The sequence below is a fragment of the Sinohyriopsis cumingii genome, chromosome 13 (assembly GCF_028554795.1).
Source record: "Sinohyriopsis cumingii isolate HCF-2022 chromosome 13, ASM2855479v2, whole genome shotgun sequence".
NCBI lineage: Eukaryota > Metazoa > Mollusca > Bivalvia > Unionida > Unionidae > Sinohyriopsis > Sinohyriopsis cumingii.
The window spans coordinates 11,467,338-11,486,376 of NC_142973.1; the positions used below are offsets into that span (position 1 = coordinate 11,467,338).

Genomic DNA, 19,039 nt, shown 5'->3' on the forward strand with positions numbered 1-19,039 from the left:
AATCTGATGATGAAATACCATCACATATATAAAATTGAAAGCCATATGTCAGGATGCTTTCTGTGAAATTATGTTGAGTAGGTTTAAAGGTTCTTCTATTGTTAATAATGGTGACAATATTTTTGACTATACCAGTAGATGTCATCAATTTAACAATTGTGAAAAACCTTCATGCTGGAATGCTTTCTGTGAAATTATGTTGAGTAGGTTTAAAGGTTCTTCTATTGTTAATAATGGTGACAATATTTTTGACTATACCAGTAGATGTCATCAATTTAACAATTGTGAAAAACCTTCATGCTGGAATGCTTTCTGTGAAATTATGTTGAGTAGGTTTAAAGGTTCTTCTATTGTTAATAATGGTGACAATATTTTTGACTATACTGGTAGATGTCATCAATTTAACAATTGTGAAAAACCTTCATGCTGGAATGCTTTCTGTGAAATTATGTTGAGTAGGTTTAAAGGTTCTTCTATTGTTAATAATGGTGACAATATTTTTGACTATACTGGTAGATGTCATCAATTTAACAATTGTGAAAAACCTTCATGCTGGAATGCTTTCTGTGAAATTATGTTGAGTAGGTTTAAAGGTTCTTCTATTGTTAATAATGGTGACAATATGTTTGACTATACTGGTAGATGTCATCAATTTAACAATTGTGAAAAGCCTTCATGCTGGAATGCTTTCTGTGAAATTATGTTGAGTAGGTTTAAAGGTTCTTCTATTGTTAATAATGGTGACAATATTTTTGACTATACCGGTAGATGTCATCAATTTAACAATTGTGAAAAACCTTCATGCTGGAATGCTTTCTGTGAAATTATGTTGAGTAGGTTTAAAGGTTCTTCTATTGTTAATAATGGTGACAATATTTTTGACTATACCAGTAGATGTCATCAGTTTAACAATTGTGAAAAACCTTCATGCTGGAATGCTTTCTGTCAAATTAGTCACATTCTTGGTTATTTGGAAAGAAGTTTTAAAAAATTCTATTTTTACTAATGGCAGCAATATTGGATCATTTTAACAAATTTCAGGCCAGGATCCTTTCCACCACATTTAGACCAAATCTGGTGAGCATATTTTGAGAAGTTTAAAGGTTATCTAATTTTCATAATGGCATCTACATTTGATTGTGCTTTAGCATCATTTGAAAAACTTTGAGAGACCTTTATGGCAGAATGCTTTCTGTAATGTTTTGTCAAATTCTGCTCAATGATTTTTCAGAAAAAGCAATTTATTTGTCTATCTATTTCTAGTAAAAGTGGCCATATTTGATGGCATACCAATATTATTTGAATCAATTTGTAAGATCTTCAGACCAGGATGCTTTCATTCAAATTTGGTCGAATTCTCTCAAGCATTGTTTGAAAAGTTGTAAATAGCAATTTTGAATGGATGATGCATTGCAAATGATACAATAAGCATAACAAATGCAGGACGATGGCCTCATGGCCAGGTGAGCTAATAAATAACAATACATATTTCTTAGGTCTTAGATTAAAAAAATCAGCAATATAAATCAAACATAAAAAAATAATGATGTACAGTATTTAAAAAATACAAACATAATAACAAGAAAAAGGCAATCCCTTTTCACAGACCTAAACAAAAACTTACTGCTGCAAATATCCCTGATGGTCCACTGAAGTTGTCCACCCACCCCTAAAACAGAAAAAGAATCTTTCTGGTCCAAAGTTATCTCAGGAAAAGTGCTGTAACTCTATATTTAATGAATATTCACAATAAAATTCTAGTTTTTATTGACTTTATCAAGTCTCAATTATTTTGATAATTGTTTAATTTTAATACAACTTGAAAATAGACAAAAGCTGAACTTGCTCACATAGATATACCCTCATCTCAACCACATCCCACTTCTACCCCACCACAGAGATGAGTCTCCACTACATCCCACTTCTACCCCACCACAGAGATGAGTCTCCACTACATCCCACTTCTACCCCACCACAGAGATGAGTCTCCACTACATCCCACTTCTACCCCACCACAGAGATGAGTCTCCACTACATCCCACTTCTACCCCACCACAGAGATGAGTCTCCACTACATCCCACTTCTACCCCACCACAGAGATGAGTCTCCACCACATCCCACTTTTACCCCACCACAGAGACGAGTCTACAGTAAATGGAAAAAAAAACAAAACAAGCACAGCTCTTTGAAAATGGTGTGACAAAAAGACTGGTCAACATGCACTTCTTATGGTTAGCAACAAATGTACCAAGTTTCACATCAATTCACTAAAAATTACAATCTTATGTCATACCATACACACTTATAAATCGAGTCAAACTGCAAACAATGATACTTATCTGCCATAGCATAGTGCACCTGCAGATCATGGTCTATATTGTTTGTTATACTGATTAATCCTAACAAACTGCACAGTCCCATATTTGCCAGCACATAATGTTTCTTAAAGTGTTCTTTATTTGGTTTTGGAATGGAAAGGTGGTTAGCTGATTCCAAATGGGAGTCTTGCCTTATTTGTTAGCACAAAATAGTTCCTTGTTATAATCAGGCCATATTGTTTGAAACTTTGTACATAAGTGTAGCCTTTCACAAAAGTATGTCACTTGCTGTTAACATTTCAATATCATTCATCGCATTTGGAATGTTTAAAGCATTATCTAGGATGGGTCTGCAAATTAAATAATTTCTAATATTCTTGTCTGAAGTGTTTCCCAGATAATATTTCAGTAGTCTAGGTATGGTTGTCTATAGATTTTACAAGGTATTAACATATGTCTAGTTGACAGGTATTGCCACATACAGACTTTATGACATATGACTTGAATATGTTCATTTTTAAGTCCGTTTCAGGATCTTTCAAGTGAAAACAGGTGAATGCATGGCAGCATTTACAACTTTATCTGCCTTATAAATACACTTATGATTGCCTACACTGCAAAACAATAAGATGCTGCTCTAAAAAATAGTCACTTGAAGAACTGTAAACTTTCTGCCTCAGTCCTCCCAGTCAATATAAGCCTGATTTTCTCTGACAGGATCTTTGGCAGAGGAATTAAAATTTACAACTGTGCTGTTGAAATCTGGAAAGGATATCTCACATATTTTCTTTTCCCCAACTAAATGAAACCTACATATCAGACTTGTGAAGTAACAAGGTTGATAATTTTGGCAACAATGGAGTGAAGCAATTTTAATTGTCCACTGTCATGGCAACAAAATTTTGAAGATAAATTGTATTTTTGCCAAGCAGGTAACTCAAATGCTTTAATAAGCTTTCAAAAAACAAATGTTTTTAAATTAGATATGTGATTTTCAAGCAACTGTGATTCTGTTTTGTTCTTTTATGTATAAATGTCACAAAAAAAACTTAATACACCATAATCACTGGATATACATAAAGCATACACTGTACAACTACCTCTGTGATTTTCAAACCAGACAAGACAAAAAGTGCAATAACTAACAAGGAGCAAAGTGATTTTTCAATCAATGTATCTTCAGGTGATGACCAGATCATTATCAGTTTTGATGGCATGCCAAAATCTGTTCAAAGTTACTGGAACAGTAGGTGACTGCCATTCTTCTTTCTAACTGTGGTAAGTACAATCTACACAATTAATATGCACATCAAATTTCATGACTCTGCCAAATGTAAAATTGTAACTAAAGATGCCAACAGGTACCCAGCTGCTGATAATAACCCGGGAAATAAAATCGACAGCCAGGTACCCCTAAAAAAAGTATTCCAAATTCAGATCAAACACAGAATAAATATTACAGTTCGAGGCTTGTGTCATGTGTGCATTTATTCATTGTCACAGGGCTTTTATCATTGCTTATAATTTACTTGTCATATATGTACTACATAATAATACTACTCTTCTTTCTTGTGTGACCTATTTAAGAATCAATGCTATTATTTCAAGCTAGATTTCGCAAAGCAAAATAAATTTTGTACCGATGTTTAGCTCAGGCATTCAACTTTATATGCCTGAATTTTGGCTTACTTTTAACTTTTAGGAATGGCAGACAATTTTCTCACACTACCACTTGACATTGCCATGATCGCCTAATATGCTGAATAGAAAACTGCTCTCTCATTGGCCAAAGGAAAATGATGCACTGCACCTATTTACAACTTAGTTTTGTTTTATTATATAGTACATATATGACTGACTGTTAAATTGGAACAGCAAGAACAAGCCCCTTTGTTCATCGTTAGACATCCACTGAATTTCCTTATTTTCTATTTATGGTATGTACAGTTCTAAAAAAACAAAGGTAACTTCTTAAATGTGAAACCACGTGTCACAGATTCATTGAATTTTGATACCACATATGCAGCAAACAACCAGTCTAAACTGAAAATAAATGGCACCAGATATCATAATAAACGGACTTTATGGATGTGATTGATGGATGTTATATGACTGAAAAATGTTAAAGGAGATGGATTTTGTTGAACTTAAAAACATGTTGCATCTGAAAAAGGACAAATCAATAGCACATTGAAAATCTTAAATAAAAATTTGACAACAGTGTAATACAAAAGTCATCATTTGTGGACTTTATGACTATTTGCAAAAGTTACTGTAGAAATGTAGACTAGTTAAAGTGAGTGTTACGCACAAATAATTTATCAATTTCTTTTGTGTCTATACTCTTGTAATAACTAAAAATCCACATGGATTTAGCCAATTTGTGACAAAAATTTTAACTGCAGAACCAGGTAAGCAGCAAAAATAAAAGTATGTTTTTCATACAGTTTTCTGTAATTATGGCATGTAGTATACAGACTGCTCTTTTTATGTGCAGATTACACCTTTCTGCTACTTATATTAGTAATAATTACTTTATATCTCTCCTGGGGGTTGGCATGTGTGAACCTACAACAAAGCAGTTCAGGTTCACATTTAATACAATTTCCCATTGATTGGGTACCCAGGTAAATGATTGTTAGGATCAATGGGTACCAGGTAGAAGTTTCCGAAAATTTTGACATGTATAATTGTAACATACTCAATGGAGCATTAAAAGTAGGCCACTGTGACCTACTATTTCCTGTGGTCAGCATGATCCTTCAAGACAAATATAACCATCTAGTTTTGTGATTGTAGATACAACAGTGTCAGAGAGACTGAGCAACAAGCAAAACTTAAAACTCATGCTGATGTCAACAATGACAACACCACCATCAGAAAAGTGATCCCTATGTCTCACTAATGCTTCACAGATCAAAGAAATGAAACATTATTCAACATTACAACCTAGCTTAAAATGTTTTCAGTCAACAGCCCACCAAGATTACAGATTATCAGTAAGTGATTACTGTCAATGATTGCTTAAAAGTTATCAACTGACAGTTTTAAATGCCAGTACCTGCAAATGTAAGTGGTCAGTTGTTTTTATGACTGATTCAGCTTTCTACACCTGAAAGCCTAGCAAATGCTGCCTTATGAGAATTTGAAGGTAAGACTAAAACATGCAACTTATAATATGCCCATTAAATGTCAGCTGTTGGAAAAATGAGTTACCTTGACTTACCTTCCATATTAGCTTATTTGTCAAGTAAAACTAAACAACAAAGAACCTGATCTGCCATATCATAATGTGCATGCAGATCTGGATCTATGCTGTTTGTTCTACTGATTACTCCTAACAAACTCCACAGCCCCACATCTGCTGGTGCATTATGCGACAGCAGATCTAGCTCTGTGCAGTGGACATTTTGACTAAACTTACAAGAGAGTGAATATGGTACACTGTTACTATAAAATCATGCAGCCAAAGAGGTACAGATTTGAATATCAAATTAGACAGCCTGGGTCAGCTAACAAAATGTATCTCTGACCAAGACATTTTACTCAGATTGCCTCAGCATTAAATGACCCTTGTGTTGCTATGACACCAAAACATCCAATGAAACCACAAAAGGGAGTCAGATTTGTGAAAGAAAACTGTATTTAAAATATCAGTCACATGAACACTGACAGCAATTCTGTCAAAAAAGTATTGACATTTTATAACAAAATGATTTATCTACCCTGAAAGGCTCCCTGTAAGTGGCCCCTATAATGGAGGGTCTTATGATAGAAACAGGAAGGCCACCAGCCTCCTCCTTTAGCAGGTACTCTGCTACAGCTTTAGTGTAAGTGTAGGTGTTAGGGCGATTTCCAACCATCTTGGGGGTTAGATCATCTAGGGATTCTGTGTCCATCCATCTGAAATAAATGCATAAATTAAATCTTCTCCTAATTATTAAAAGAATAATCTCAATTCTATTAAACTTACAATCACATCTTGTTCCTTGAACCATTGTTGTAAAGGATATACAACATGAGGACAATAGCCAGAAAGATCAGAATTATCAACTGGTCAGACTGATTTCACATTTCTAATGGAGAATTTACATAGGACAAGAGTCCCCCATGGGACTGACACACTACCAGATGAGAAGAATCTACAGGAATTCAAGACAAGACCATTTCTTCCTTTATACTATCAAGTGTTGAAACTATCTCTGATATTCTACGATGATAACAATATTGTCCAATTAGCTGCTGTAGTACTTGTGAAAACCCCATGTTGATACAACCATCATTCAGAAGGAGTAGCAAGAACAAGATTTTCAACATGGCTGCCATGGTGGCCATATTGAGCATCGGACTGGCACTGTTTTTATTTCAGATCAACTGGACATCGTAAGAAGTCTTTTAGTGAAAACCCCATGACCATCCACTCATCAGAAGTAGCGATACAAATTTTTTCAAAAAACTATATTATATTTTCACTTCCACAACTTCTTTTTGCCACTACATACAGTGAAGGCTGTTTGTAGACAATATTGTCAAAGCATATTAAAACATTTGCTAATTTTTGGTTTTGGGGTCCATTACTGTACCAGTTTGGCTACCTTAATTGAAAACAAGATGGTACAGTAATGAATCCCAAGACCAATAATTTGTGAAAGTTTTAATGTGCTTTGCCAATATTGTCTACAAACAGGCTTGTCTGTATGTAGTGGCAAAAAGAAATTGTTTCTTGCAATTGACTGTTTCAAAGATTGAAATTGCATCATTGATGCTAAAATGCTGTTTCAATTTTGTTTTGAAGAGAGAGAGAGAGAGAGAGAGAGAGAGATATGTATTCCATCACATTTTTCATCTTGCATCTCACGATCAAAATAAAGTATGCCCATATATGGGAGATATTTCAGCCCTTCAGCCTGCTATTTAATACCTTACTGCCCCTGTTTAGATAAAGTTTTCGTCAAAGAAGGAAAACAGTAATAAATTAAATTATAAACATTAAGTATTCAAATACATACCATACTTCTTCAATTTCAAAGTTTAAATATCACAATATTTATATCCTTATAGACTCCATTTCTGGTAAATCCCAAAAATGACCATTTAGCATGCTAATTTTCTTTGCAAGTATAATGACCTCTCCATTCCCAACAAATATTATCCTTTATCAGTAAACACATGTACACTTCCCACAGTTAGACTGCATTTGGTTTTGACCTTTGCTCATGCTAGTTGTAAAATTAAATTACTCTGACAGTTCTGATGATGAGTAGAAAAGATAAAGAAGAAAAAAACTTAAACAAAAAAGCTAGCACCCAGAATAAAAGGGTACCGTACTCACAATACCATATGGGTAGCCTCATTTTCCTTGTGGTATTATAAATCCTTCTCAATGTCATATCCTATATTTTTTTGTACATGATCTCTTGCCCAAAATATGAATTACTTTTACACATTTTTTTTGTACTTTTGGAGAATACTGTACTTATACTGTATAATTAACTAATAAGTTCAAGTTTTCTGAATCATATGACCTTAACCAATGTGAATGCCATTACAAAGGAAAACATTTGTAATTATTTAACTATGGAGAATGATTTAGGTTCCAAATGGGAAAAGAACGTGGTAAGTTAATTTCAGTTCAGTATTCCAATGAAGGCAGATGAATTAACTGTTGTAACAACTTCCTTTTTTTCTTCTCATTATGAGGCATTAATAACTGACCCATCTTTGTCTTGGCCTGTTGAACTTGTAGAATTAAAGTTGACCAACCAAGCTGCTTACCTGTTGGGCTAATGAATTAAAATTTACCAACTTCAGGTTTTCTCCTGCTGGGACACTAATCAGACTAACCTGGTTCTTTCCCTACTGGACCACCTAATTAATGTTAACCAACCAAATTCTTTTCCTGTAGGGCGAGTGAACTGAAGTTGACCTGCCTAGCTCTTATTCTGTTGGACTACTATTTGATTTAAATCTGTCAGACCATTCTGACAAATATATGGCAAGGAGGATGTCGTAAAGGAAAGCACATCACAATTAAAGATGAACACAAGACAGAATATTGAAAACAATGGTTATGCAAAGTGTGAAATAACTAAACTCCAGTGAACTGAAATCCTTTTCAAATAAAAGTACAGTTCAGGTGCTGAATGTTTCATTTTTTAATTACAATAAACTTAAAACTCAGTTTGTGAAATAACTAAACTTCAGTGAACTGAAATCCTTTTCAAATAAAAGTATAGTTCAGGTGCTGAATGTTTCATTTTTTAATTACAATAAACTTAAAACTCAGTAAACCCAAACCTCTTTAAAAGGACCCATGAAACTTAACCAGAGTTTGGACATGCCAATGGTCCTTGAACAGCCTACAGTTATGCGGATTTATAAAAAATATACAATACAGATGCAGCAGCAGTAAAATTGTAATTATAAAATTATAATACATTATATGCTTCCAACATTACTTAGCAAAATCTAAATTTATGACAGACAAGATATATTGGGACATAATGATATATGTCTCTTCTCTAAGGGCAAACAGAACTTACTCCACAGCGCTCATGAGTCTATTTGGGTGAATGGGTGGCGGATAGATCTCCTCTCCGATCTGTTCTCTATCACAGTTTGCATAGGCTGTGGAGATATGAATGAATGCCTGTAAAGAAAAAAACTAAGGTGAATCTAGCTATTTTAGGACAATAGAGTTTTGGCATATTCATAAAACTCAGCTAATATGAATCATAAAATTGTTACAGTTCACTTACTGGCAACATGCATATTAAAATCAATATGTATATCAACAGGTACGGAATCAACTTTTATTTATTAACCAAATAAAATGTTTACAAATTTATTTGTCTTGCTCAAGTTGCTAAAATTATAAATTTGAAAACATTTTCTGATTTACATTAATCAAACCTGCTTTCAAAAATTTACTGCTCTACATCCACTGTTTTTTTGATGGCAGAAAGACATTAAGAAATGGCTACCTATGTAATGATGAGATAAGATAATTGCATTTAAACTTCAATTTATCAAAATCCCATCTCTATAATTCATGACTCTATTATGGATGTCAAATGTACACAATAAGTTATTATTTCCTAATTAAATATATTTGTTAAACATGATTAGGAAGTATGCACAGATATAATGATCAACCTAGTTAAGGAACTAATCTTTATAGGAGATAGTGACAGATGTAAGGTCAAGTTGTTTGCATTTGCATCCTTAACACTTAATTATATATTACTGAGGTGCAAAAACTGGAACTTTATCACAATCAAGTACAAGAGGGAGTTTAGAAAATGGATTTTTACAAGAAAAACAAGAATTAGATGATTAATGATAGGTTAATTGGCAAAGGACAAATCAGCAATGTTGTAATTAGTTCTCAGCTTTGTTGGTTTTATTACATCTTTTTTATTGCTTTAATATCATACATGACATGGTTAGCAAGCAAGACAAAAGCATTAAAGGCCCTGAAGACCAGCTTTACTGTCATTCTAAGTCAACTGGAACATGTTATTTCAAAAGCATCATTTGAGGAAATGCAAGAGCAAAGGGCTACATCAATGGGATGTTTGTGCTGATGCTGCAAGTCATCTTTGAGATTACATCATCCTTGTCCAGAGTGTTTCAGAAGGACAACCTACTGCGGCAACAGAGGTATACTATGAAGTAGAAGCTGACATCCTTAGACTGGAAGCAGTAAAGCATGAGCATGGACCTACGATGAAGGTATTAAATATTGGCTTAACACTTTACTTTTCCACTGTCTTCATATAAAGTATTATAGGTATAATAAAATCACAAAGACAATAAATCATCTTCCTATTGATTTCATGTGAGATGGGTGCATTGCAAGGTTGGTGAAAGATCACTATGTCTGGCAGTAAGAGCTACATCATGGTAATATGATACAGTTTTAGCAAATATCAAACTTTTGGATAGGCAATGAACTCTGACCTAACGCCCCAACATAAATGTAAGAATATCAAAAATGGGGTAGGAAAGGTCAGAGGAAACAGACTAAAACACTGTAGACAAGACTTATAAAATTTTCAAACCAGCGTGATACTGCCATGGAAGGACTAGTGAAGATTCAGAAGGACTAGTGAAGATTCAGCAGGACTAGTAAAGTTTGCAATCTACTTGTCCTTCTGTCTAGAATGATTTTTTTTTTAAATTCTAGAAATTATAAATTATCTAAACCTAAAAACGACTGTCAAGTGTTTGGTGAATTACTTTCACTATTACATTTTACCTCTAATTTCTTCATCTTTTTGCAGAGTTCTATCAGTTTCTTCAACCCAGAGATATTCATTTCTACTGCCAACCTACAATTATCAAAATACACAGAATAGTGTACGGCCAAAAACAGTGACTTTATTTCAGCAAGTAAGCTTAACTTTCTTCTGTATCAAACTTGGTTTCTTAAATAAGTATACTCAACAATTTCATCTGTGCCTCTGCAGAAATGTAACATATATTTAAAACTTGGCTTTTCTATGTGAGTAGTATTTTGTAAAATATAACATATATTTAAAACTTGTCTTTTCTATGTAATAACATTTTATAAAACATATATTTAAAACTTGCTTTTTCTATGTAGTAACAGTTTATAATACAACATATTTAAAACTTGGCTTTTCTATGTAATAACATTTTATAAAACATAAAGGAAGGAAACTTGTAATTTGAAGTCTCCATTTCAACCTAATCTCTATTACAATCACAGAACCTCCCTTCTCATGTTTGCAAAAATCCTAAATACACACAATTAATTATTCTTTATTTATTTACTTATCAAACAATATTTTTGTACTGATGAAACACTATTCTCTGCAATTAAATCATTTTTTAAGAAGTTAATCAAATTGGAGAGAAACAAAATTATAAATGAACTAACTTCATAGAGCAGCTTTAACAATTTCAATCAAGTACTTTTTATAATCCATGAACTCCAACCATCACCTGATGTCAGTCAACTGAAGGATTCCCAAATTCCACCCATCTACCAACAGCTACCCCTGTCAAATTGATGTTTAAAATTCTGATAGGATGCAAAAGAATCATGTCCGATGCAACTTCTGATGTGTTAAATAATGACTACAGTTACGCTTAATTTAAGCATTTGGACATCTGCTGATCTTATGATTAATACAGCTGAAATAAATAACTGAACATTCAAAACAATACTTTTTGTCAATATTCATAAACTGGTTTCATTTCATTTGTTTGTTTATAAAATCTAGCAGCATTTTGAAAAAGACACAAATAAGGTGAAATGTTAACCATGCACTATTGAATTAGTTCATAAGGTAGCAATTTCAACCAGCTTACGTAAATTAAAATTCAAACTCTGACTTGCAAGGTAATCATAATCTCAAAATTCCGAAAAGACACATTGATCACAACATCAACATTTATATCCTGTGTCATTCAGGCATTCTTGAAAACATTTGGCCATTCTTGAAAAGATAATGTAAAATACAGCAAGTTGGTGAAATACATGTTATAGATTAGGAGGCATATCAAAGTCAACAAGGTACAGAATGGAGGTCATATCAAAGTCAACAAGGTGCAGAATATGGGTCATATCAAAGTCAACATAGTATAGAATTGGGTCATATCAATGTCAACAAGGTGCAGAATGGAGGTCATATCAAAGTCAACAAGGTGCAGAATAGGGGTCATATCAAAGTCAACATAGTATAGAATTGGGTCATATCAATGTCAACAAGGTGCAGAATAGGGGTCATATCAAAGTCAACATAGTACAGAATTTGGGTCATATCAAGTCAACAAGGTACAGAATGGAGGTCATATCAAAGTCAACAAGGTGCAGAATAGGGGTCATATCAAAGTCAACATAGTATAGAATTGGGTCATATCAATGTCAACAAGGTGCAGAATAGGGGTCATATCAAAGTCAACATAGTACAGAATTTGGGTCATATCAAGTCAACAAGGTACAGAATGGAGGTCATATCAAAGTCAACAAGGTGCAGAATATGGGTCATATCAAAGTCAACATAGTATAGAATTGGGTCATATCAATGTCAACAAGGTGCAGAATAGGGGTCATATCAAAGTCAACATAGTACAGAATTTGGGTCATATCAAGTCAACAAGGTACAGAATGGAGGTCATATCAAAGTCAACAAGGTGCAGAATATGGGTCATATCAAAGTCAACATAGTATAGAATTGGGTCATATCAATGTCAACAAGGTGCAGAATAGGGGTCATATCAAAGTCAACAAGGTACTGAATAGGGGTCTCACCAAAGTCAACATGGTACAAAAAGGGATCTCACCAAAGTCAACAAGGTACAGAACTGGGGTCATATCAAAGTCAACATAGTACAGAATTGGGTCATATCAATGTCAACAATGTGCAGAACAGGGGTCATATCAAAGTCAACATAGTACAGAATTGGGTCATATCAAAGTCAAAAAAGTTCAGAATATGGGTCTCACCAAAGTCAACAAGGTATAGAATAGGTATCATATCTAAGTCAACAAAGTGCAAGAAGGTACAGAATAAGGGGTCATATCAAAGTCAACAAGGTATAGAATAGGATCATATCAAGTCAACAAGGTTCAGAATAAGGGATCATATCAAAGTCTACAAAGTACAGAATTGGGGTCATATCAAAGTCTACAAAGTACAGAATTGGGGTCATATCAAAGTCTACAGAGTACAGAATTGGGGTCATATCAAAGTCAACAAGGTACAGAATAGGCATCATATCTAAGTCAACAAAGTACAGAATAGGGTCTTACCAAGTCTACAAAGTACAGAATTGGGGTCATATCAAAGTCAACAAGGTACAGAATAGGGTCATATCAAAGTCTAAAAAGTGCAGAATTGGGGTCATATCAAAGTCAACAAGGTACACAATAGGGTCATATCAAAGTCTACAAAGTGCAGAATTGGGGTCTTACCAAAGTCTACAAAGTACAGAATTGGGGTCATATCAAAGTCAACAAGGTACAGAATAGGGTCATATCAAAGTCTACAAAGTACAGAATTGGGGTCATATCAAAGTCAACAAAGTACAGAATAGGGTCATATCAAAGTCTACAAAGTACAGAACTGGGGTCATATCAAAGTCAACAAGGTACAGAATAGGGTCATATCAAAGTCTACAAAGTACAGAACTGGGTCATATCAAAGTCAACAAGGTACAGAATAGGCATCATATCTAAGTCAACAAAGTACAGAATAGGGGTCTTACCAAAGTCAACAAAGTACAAGAAGACACAGAATAGGATCATATCAAAGTCAATAAAGTACAGAATAGGGGTCAAATAACAGTCAAAAAAGTACAGAATATGGGTCATATCAAAGCAAACAAAGCCTTTACATATCAATCAACCAGAGGTCCCCAAAACTGAACTGTTTTTGGACAATTGTTTCCTCATGAGCAGTTGCAATTAATCCCACATACCCTTACCATCCCAACTCCCAGATGATCTTACTAAAGAAAAAATTAACTCAAACACATTTTCACACTTAAAGTCTTTTATCAGTTTCTTTGTTTCCTTCCAATTCAGTAATGCAGATATCAGCTTCATACAGAGATCTCGGAAACGCTTAATTACGCGTATTTGGATGCCAATTTTTGATCTGGGACGCAGAAAATCACTGAGGCGAGAGTCCTCCGTATGCATGTAATAGGTGTATGGAAAATTCAAAGACTTGCCAGTCCTGCTTCAGCCACCTGCTTTGTGGGAAAATGTATTGATCAATTAGCTGTGCTGATATTTACAATGACAGAATTCAGGACTAAAAGACCCCTTTATGTACATACATGTTGCTAATTTATAAGAGTACATATAAAAAAAACATGATGCAATAGCTGGGCGGCAAGTTCAAAGGCTTTGACTGGCGGCCGGGTGGAAATGTACTGATATTTACAGTGATTGAATTCTGAGGCAGAAAGACCCAGAGATGTGGTCATTTATAAAAGTACATAAAATAAACAACTTTAGCTTTCGTTACTGTGTTCATTTCCAAATGTGGCGGAATAAGCAGTGCATGTGACCTCAGACAAAATGCCATTTGTAAGTGGGTGACAAGTTGCCTAAAAATGTAAACTTCACCTTCTTATGTAAGGAAAGCGAAAACGACTTTGCCCTGTGATTATTTAAGAGGTACATTGACTGACCATGCCATATTTTTTTTTAATGCCCCTCGTCTTAGCCTGGTTAGTTCTAGTGTTGTAGCGAAATGTATTCCTCAAGGCATCAGTAGCTAGGCCTAGTTTTTATATCAATTACATTGACAAACAAACTCTTGCCCATTCAAAAGTATAATGTTTTGATAGCTGATTGACCATTAACCCTTTTCCGAGTAAGGTAGCAACTATCAATTTCCTGCATGATATCCTTTGATGATAAAACATACAAACTTGTGTTTTAAGATCAGAATCGGTGATCAGGATATTTATTAATTGCCTCTTATACACTATTTCGTCATAAAATTAGTTTGAAACTGTAAGTGAACCAGTAGGCCTAATGGGAAATAATGGCGGACTTCGCTAAGTCTGGGATGTACCAGTTTATTAGATTGTCTGTTTTCTTAAATCATCGGGCAAATATATTCAGAAAAAATATACAAATCATTGAAACCAAAGCCTATGTATTATTTTATTACAGTTTTATCTTTAAAATGCAAATTATGTAGGTCAGAAACGTATGGGACAATGCTATGTTTTGGAATTCGCAAGATGCGCTTTAAGCGCTGTTTTTTTACTTGACACGTATTTGCGAAAATACAAGAAAAACAGCAAATCCAATACTATTTATTTGCCTAAAATTACTACAAGTACATATACAAATAAATAAACCATAAATTTGCGATCCTGTCAATAGACTGTTGTAATGAAGCATTATTATAGTGAGTAATTACATTACGAAAACATCTCCACCTGAAAATAGATGCACTCACATCTGTGTTGATTCTGTAGGAAAGAAGGGACAACATCTTTTGATGGGACTCCTAGTTTTAAAATCCTTGCGAGACCTCTGTTCATATCACTAAGATGTACATAGGCAGTTAAACATAATGCTGGGTCAAAACCATTTAAGTTTTTGGGGTCTTGGACTTTGTTGTTAAAATAAATCTTGGTGCCCTCATATTGTTACAAAGCCCAAATGAATGTACATCAATTTGTGGTGGAACTTTTTTATCTTTTCCTTTTTTGCGCCTTTGTGAAATTGACAAGTGTTTGTTAAGAATATCTATTTACTCATGAAACCATATGGTCTACTCCCAAACTTAAGTGTAAGGTGAGATCAATACACATAGGTATCAGCTGAAACTGACATTGTCTGATTTGAACATTTCATAGTCAATCAAGAAGTCAGTCAAAAGGTCAATCCCAACAGACATGGCATATCTGACAAATTCCAGAGACCTGTAATCAAATCACAGAATTTTAATTAAATCAAATTGGCTACATGTCCATGCACTTCTGATTATGAACCAATCACTTCCTACAGACATTTTTGAGGCAGTTCTCACATGAAACTTAACAGGCAAAAAGTTTCTGCCCTTTCTTACCATCCATAATCAGCACATAAAGGAAAAGTTATGGTTGTCTTGAATCTGAATATGAGCAAAAATGACACCTATATTCATTTTATTTTTAATCTGAATCCTGAAAAGCTTTAATCAATACTCCTAAAATGACATTTAATTACACTCAATACATCTAAAATGTCATTTAATTACACTCAACACCCCTCAGATGCTATTTAATTACACTCAATACATCTAAAATGTCATTTAATTACACTCAATACATCTAAAATGTCATTTAATTACACTCAACACCCCTCAGATGCTATTTAATTACACTCAATACATCTAAAATGTCATTTAATTACACTCAATACATCTAAAATGTCATTTAATTACACTCAATACATCTAAAATATCATTTAATTACACTCAATACATCTAAAATGTCATTTAATTACACTCAATACATCTAAGATGTCATTTAATTACACTCAATACATCTAAAATGTCATTTAATTACACTCAATACATCTAAAATGCTATTTAATTACACTCAATACATCTAAAATGTCATTTAATTACACTCAATACATCTAAAATGTCATTTAATTACACTCAATACATCTAAAATGTCATTTAATTACACTCAATACATCTAAAATGTCATTTAATTACACTCAATACATCTAAAATGTCATTTAATTACACTCAACACCCCTCAGATGCTATTTAATTACACTCAATACATCTAAAATGTCATTTAATTACACTCAACACCCCTCAGATGCTATTTAATTACACTCAATACCCCTAAAATGTGATTTAATTATATTCAATACCCTTCAAATGCCATTTAATTACATTCAATACCCCTAAAATGCCATTTAATTGCACTCAATATCCCTACAATGCCATTTAATTACACTCAATACCTCTAAAATTTCATTTAATTATACCCAATACCCCATAAATGCCATTCAAATTACACTCAATACTCCTAAAATGTCACTTGATAACACTCAGTACCACTAAAACGGCATTTAATTGAACTCAATACTCCTAAAATGTCAATCTGATTACACTCAATACCCCATAAATGGCATTTAATTGAACTCAGTACTCTTAAAATGTCAATCTGATTACACTCGATACCCCTAAAACGTAATTGAATTACACTCAGATGACTTAGTTCATAGCGTCTTCAACGCAGCTTGGCAATGAGCTGGAGAGGGTCAATAAATATAAAGTAAACAAAGAAATGAGGATGGCGCTGATACATTTAATATATGAATCCCATTCTAATACATTACATGAGTATATAGATGGGAACATTTGGTATTCCTTTAAACTCTAATGATCTGAAGCCTGGTCAGACTAACCACACTTATAAATTTATTGTTTAGTAACTTATTTTCCATTCCAACTTAAATGAAATACTCAGATATACAATGATAAAGCTCTAATAAAGTTAAAAAAGAAAAACTTCTGTTTTGAAGAATCAGGTATAATGGTATGCTAATGAAGAATCAGGTATAATGGTATGCTAATGAAGAATCAGGTATAATGGTATGCTAATGAAGAATCAGGTATAATGGTATGCTAATGAGCATGAACTGATGCAGATAAAGTTCAGGTTAAATGGAAAAATCCATACCACCTATGAAAACGTGAAACCAAAACACCTATGACAATGATACTTTTGAATCCAACCTGTCTTCTTCTGCAACCTGTTATGTATGTCTATATCATGTGTTTAATGTTTGTCTATGATTGCAGAACATATGGGTCATTCTATAAACTCCATATTATAAAGCTAATTTTTGTCTATTGTTGTCATTTGTAGATAAACATGTTTGCTCGGATTTGAGTTCAGGACATTTGTATTTCCCCTGTCTACCTGACCTTTGCCACGTAGTTTGCTAAAATTTAAGTAAAAGACCTGACATTGCTTACAACTTAGAATGGTCTGAAAAATGCACTCATATAAAGGTGTTTACATCAGAATTATTACTGCTGTTTTATCTATCTAATGGAATCAGTCTTTCAGTTGCAGTCATTTATAATTTGATGGGATTTATTTCTGTAAATTATCTGTTGGAATTACCAAGTGCTCAGTGACTTTAGGACTAAACACTATTTTGGAATTATTGTTAATTCATTCAGGGACATTTTGGATTATGTCATCATGATACTGCAAGATTATTGGCACATCAGCACATTTACGACTACTGGTACATCAGCACATTCAAGAGTGAAATTTATTCAGATCATCACTGGAAACATTTTGAAACACTTTTCTTTTGGATTTGTAGTAGATCTTGTAAGACTATTTGGAATTTAATTCATAACCATAAGTTCCTTTTAATTTTCACTTTGTATTCCAGGGAAATAAATTATTTATTGAATTTAACTAAGTATATTGATGTTGCAACTTTTCTCTTACTTAGTTTAAGACCATAGAGTCATAACAATTCACAATCCAACATCTTTAACCTAAGTTATTACATGCTGCTATTCACAAAACGCCATATCAAATATGATCATTCTTTGTCAAACAGTATAGATGAGGTTCAACTTATAAGGAAGAATCAATATTACCTATCAAAATGTGACTTTTGACCCCCAGTTCCCTCCTTCCCCTGTGGCTACAATCCTAAGCCAAATCCATCATTGTCATCTATATATTCTTCAAAACATACCAAATATAATTACCCTTGCACAATCAGTGTTGACAGTGATCTGAGTGTCAGACAGATGGACAGACAGACACAAGAATGCATGGAAAAATACTGAAGGATGGACCGGTCCAAACTTGATATGCCATATATATATATACTCACTTGACTTATAAGACAAGTCCAACTGCAAACTATACAAACCCAGATCTGCCAGTGCATAATGCACTGGCAGATCTGGTTCTGTTCAGTTTGTTAGGAGTAATCAGTAGAACAAATAATATAGACCCTAATCTGCTGCTGCATTATGATACAGAGGGTTAGGATATATGTTGTTTGCAATTTGACTAGATTTATATACGTGTATATATCGTATCCAGAAATGTACAGCCTATATTTTTTCTAACAGTGGCAAACAACTTGTGAAAAATGATTTAAAACTATCCATTCCATATGAATGTATAGTTACTACATTACAAGCACTGTCAAGTTCTGCTTTGCACTGTAAGCATTCTA

The 19,039-nt window shown here is 33.6% G+C and overlaps 1 protein-coding gene across 4 annotated transcripts in view; it reads right to left on the reverse strand.

Moving 5' to 3' along the window:
- The window catches only part of LOC149784943 (fatty acyl-CoA reductase 1-like), a 55,907-nt gene that overhangs the window by 25,246 nt on the left and 11,622 nt on the right, over positions 1 to 19,039 (reverse strand). For all 4 annotated transcript variants that reach the window (XM_089978590.1, XM_089978589.1, XM_089978591.1 and 1 more), the window contains exons 4-7: positions 10,580 to 10,652; positions 8,862 to 8,968; positions 6,045 to 6,222; positions 1,625 to 1,669 (exon numbers count right to left, since the gene is read on the reverse strand). In XM_089978590.1, coding sequence (XP_089834716.1) covers positions 1,625 to 1,669; positions 6,045 to 6,222; positions 8,862 to 8,968; positions 10,580 to 10,652 — 403 coding nt within the window. The remainder of the gene's footprint in view (positions 1 to 1,624; positions 1,670 to 6,044; positions 6,223 to 8,861; positions 8,969 to 10,579; positions 10,653 to 19,039) is intronic.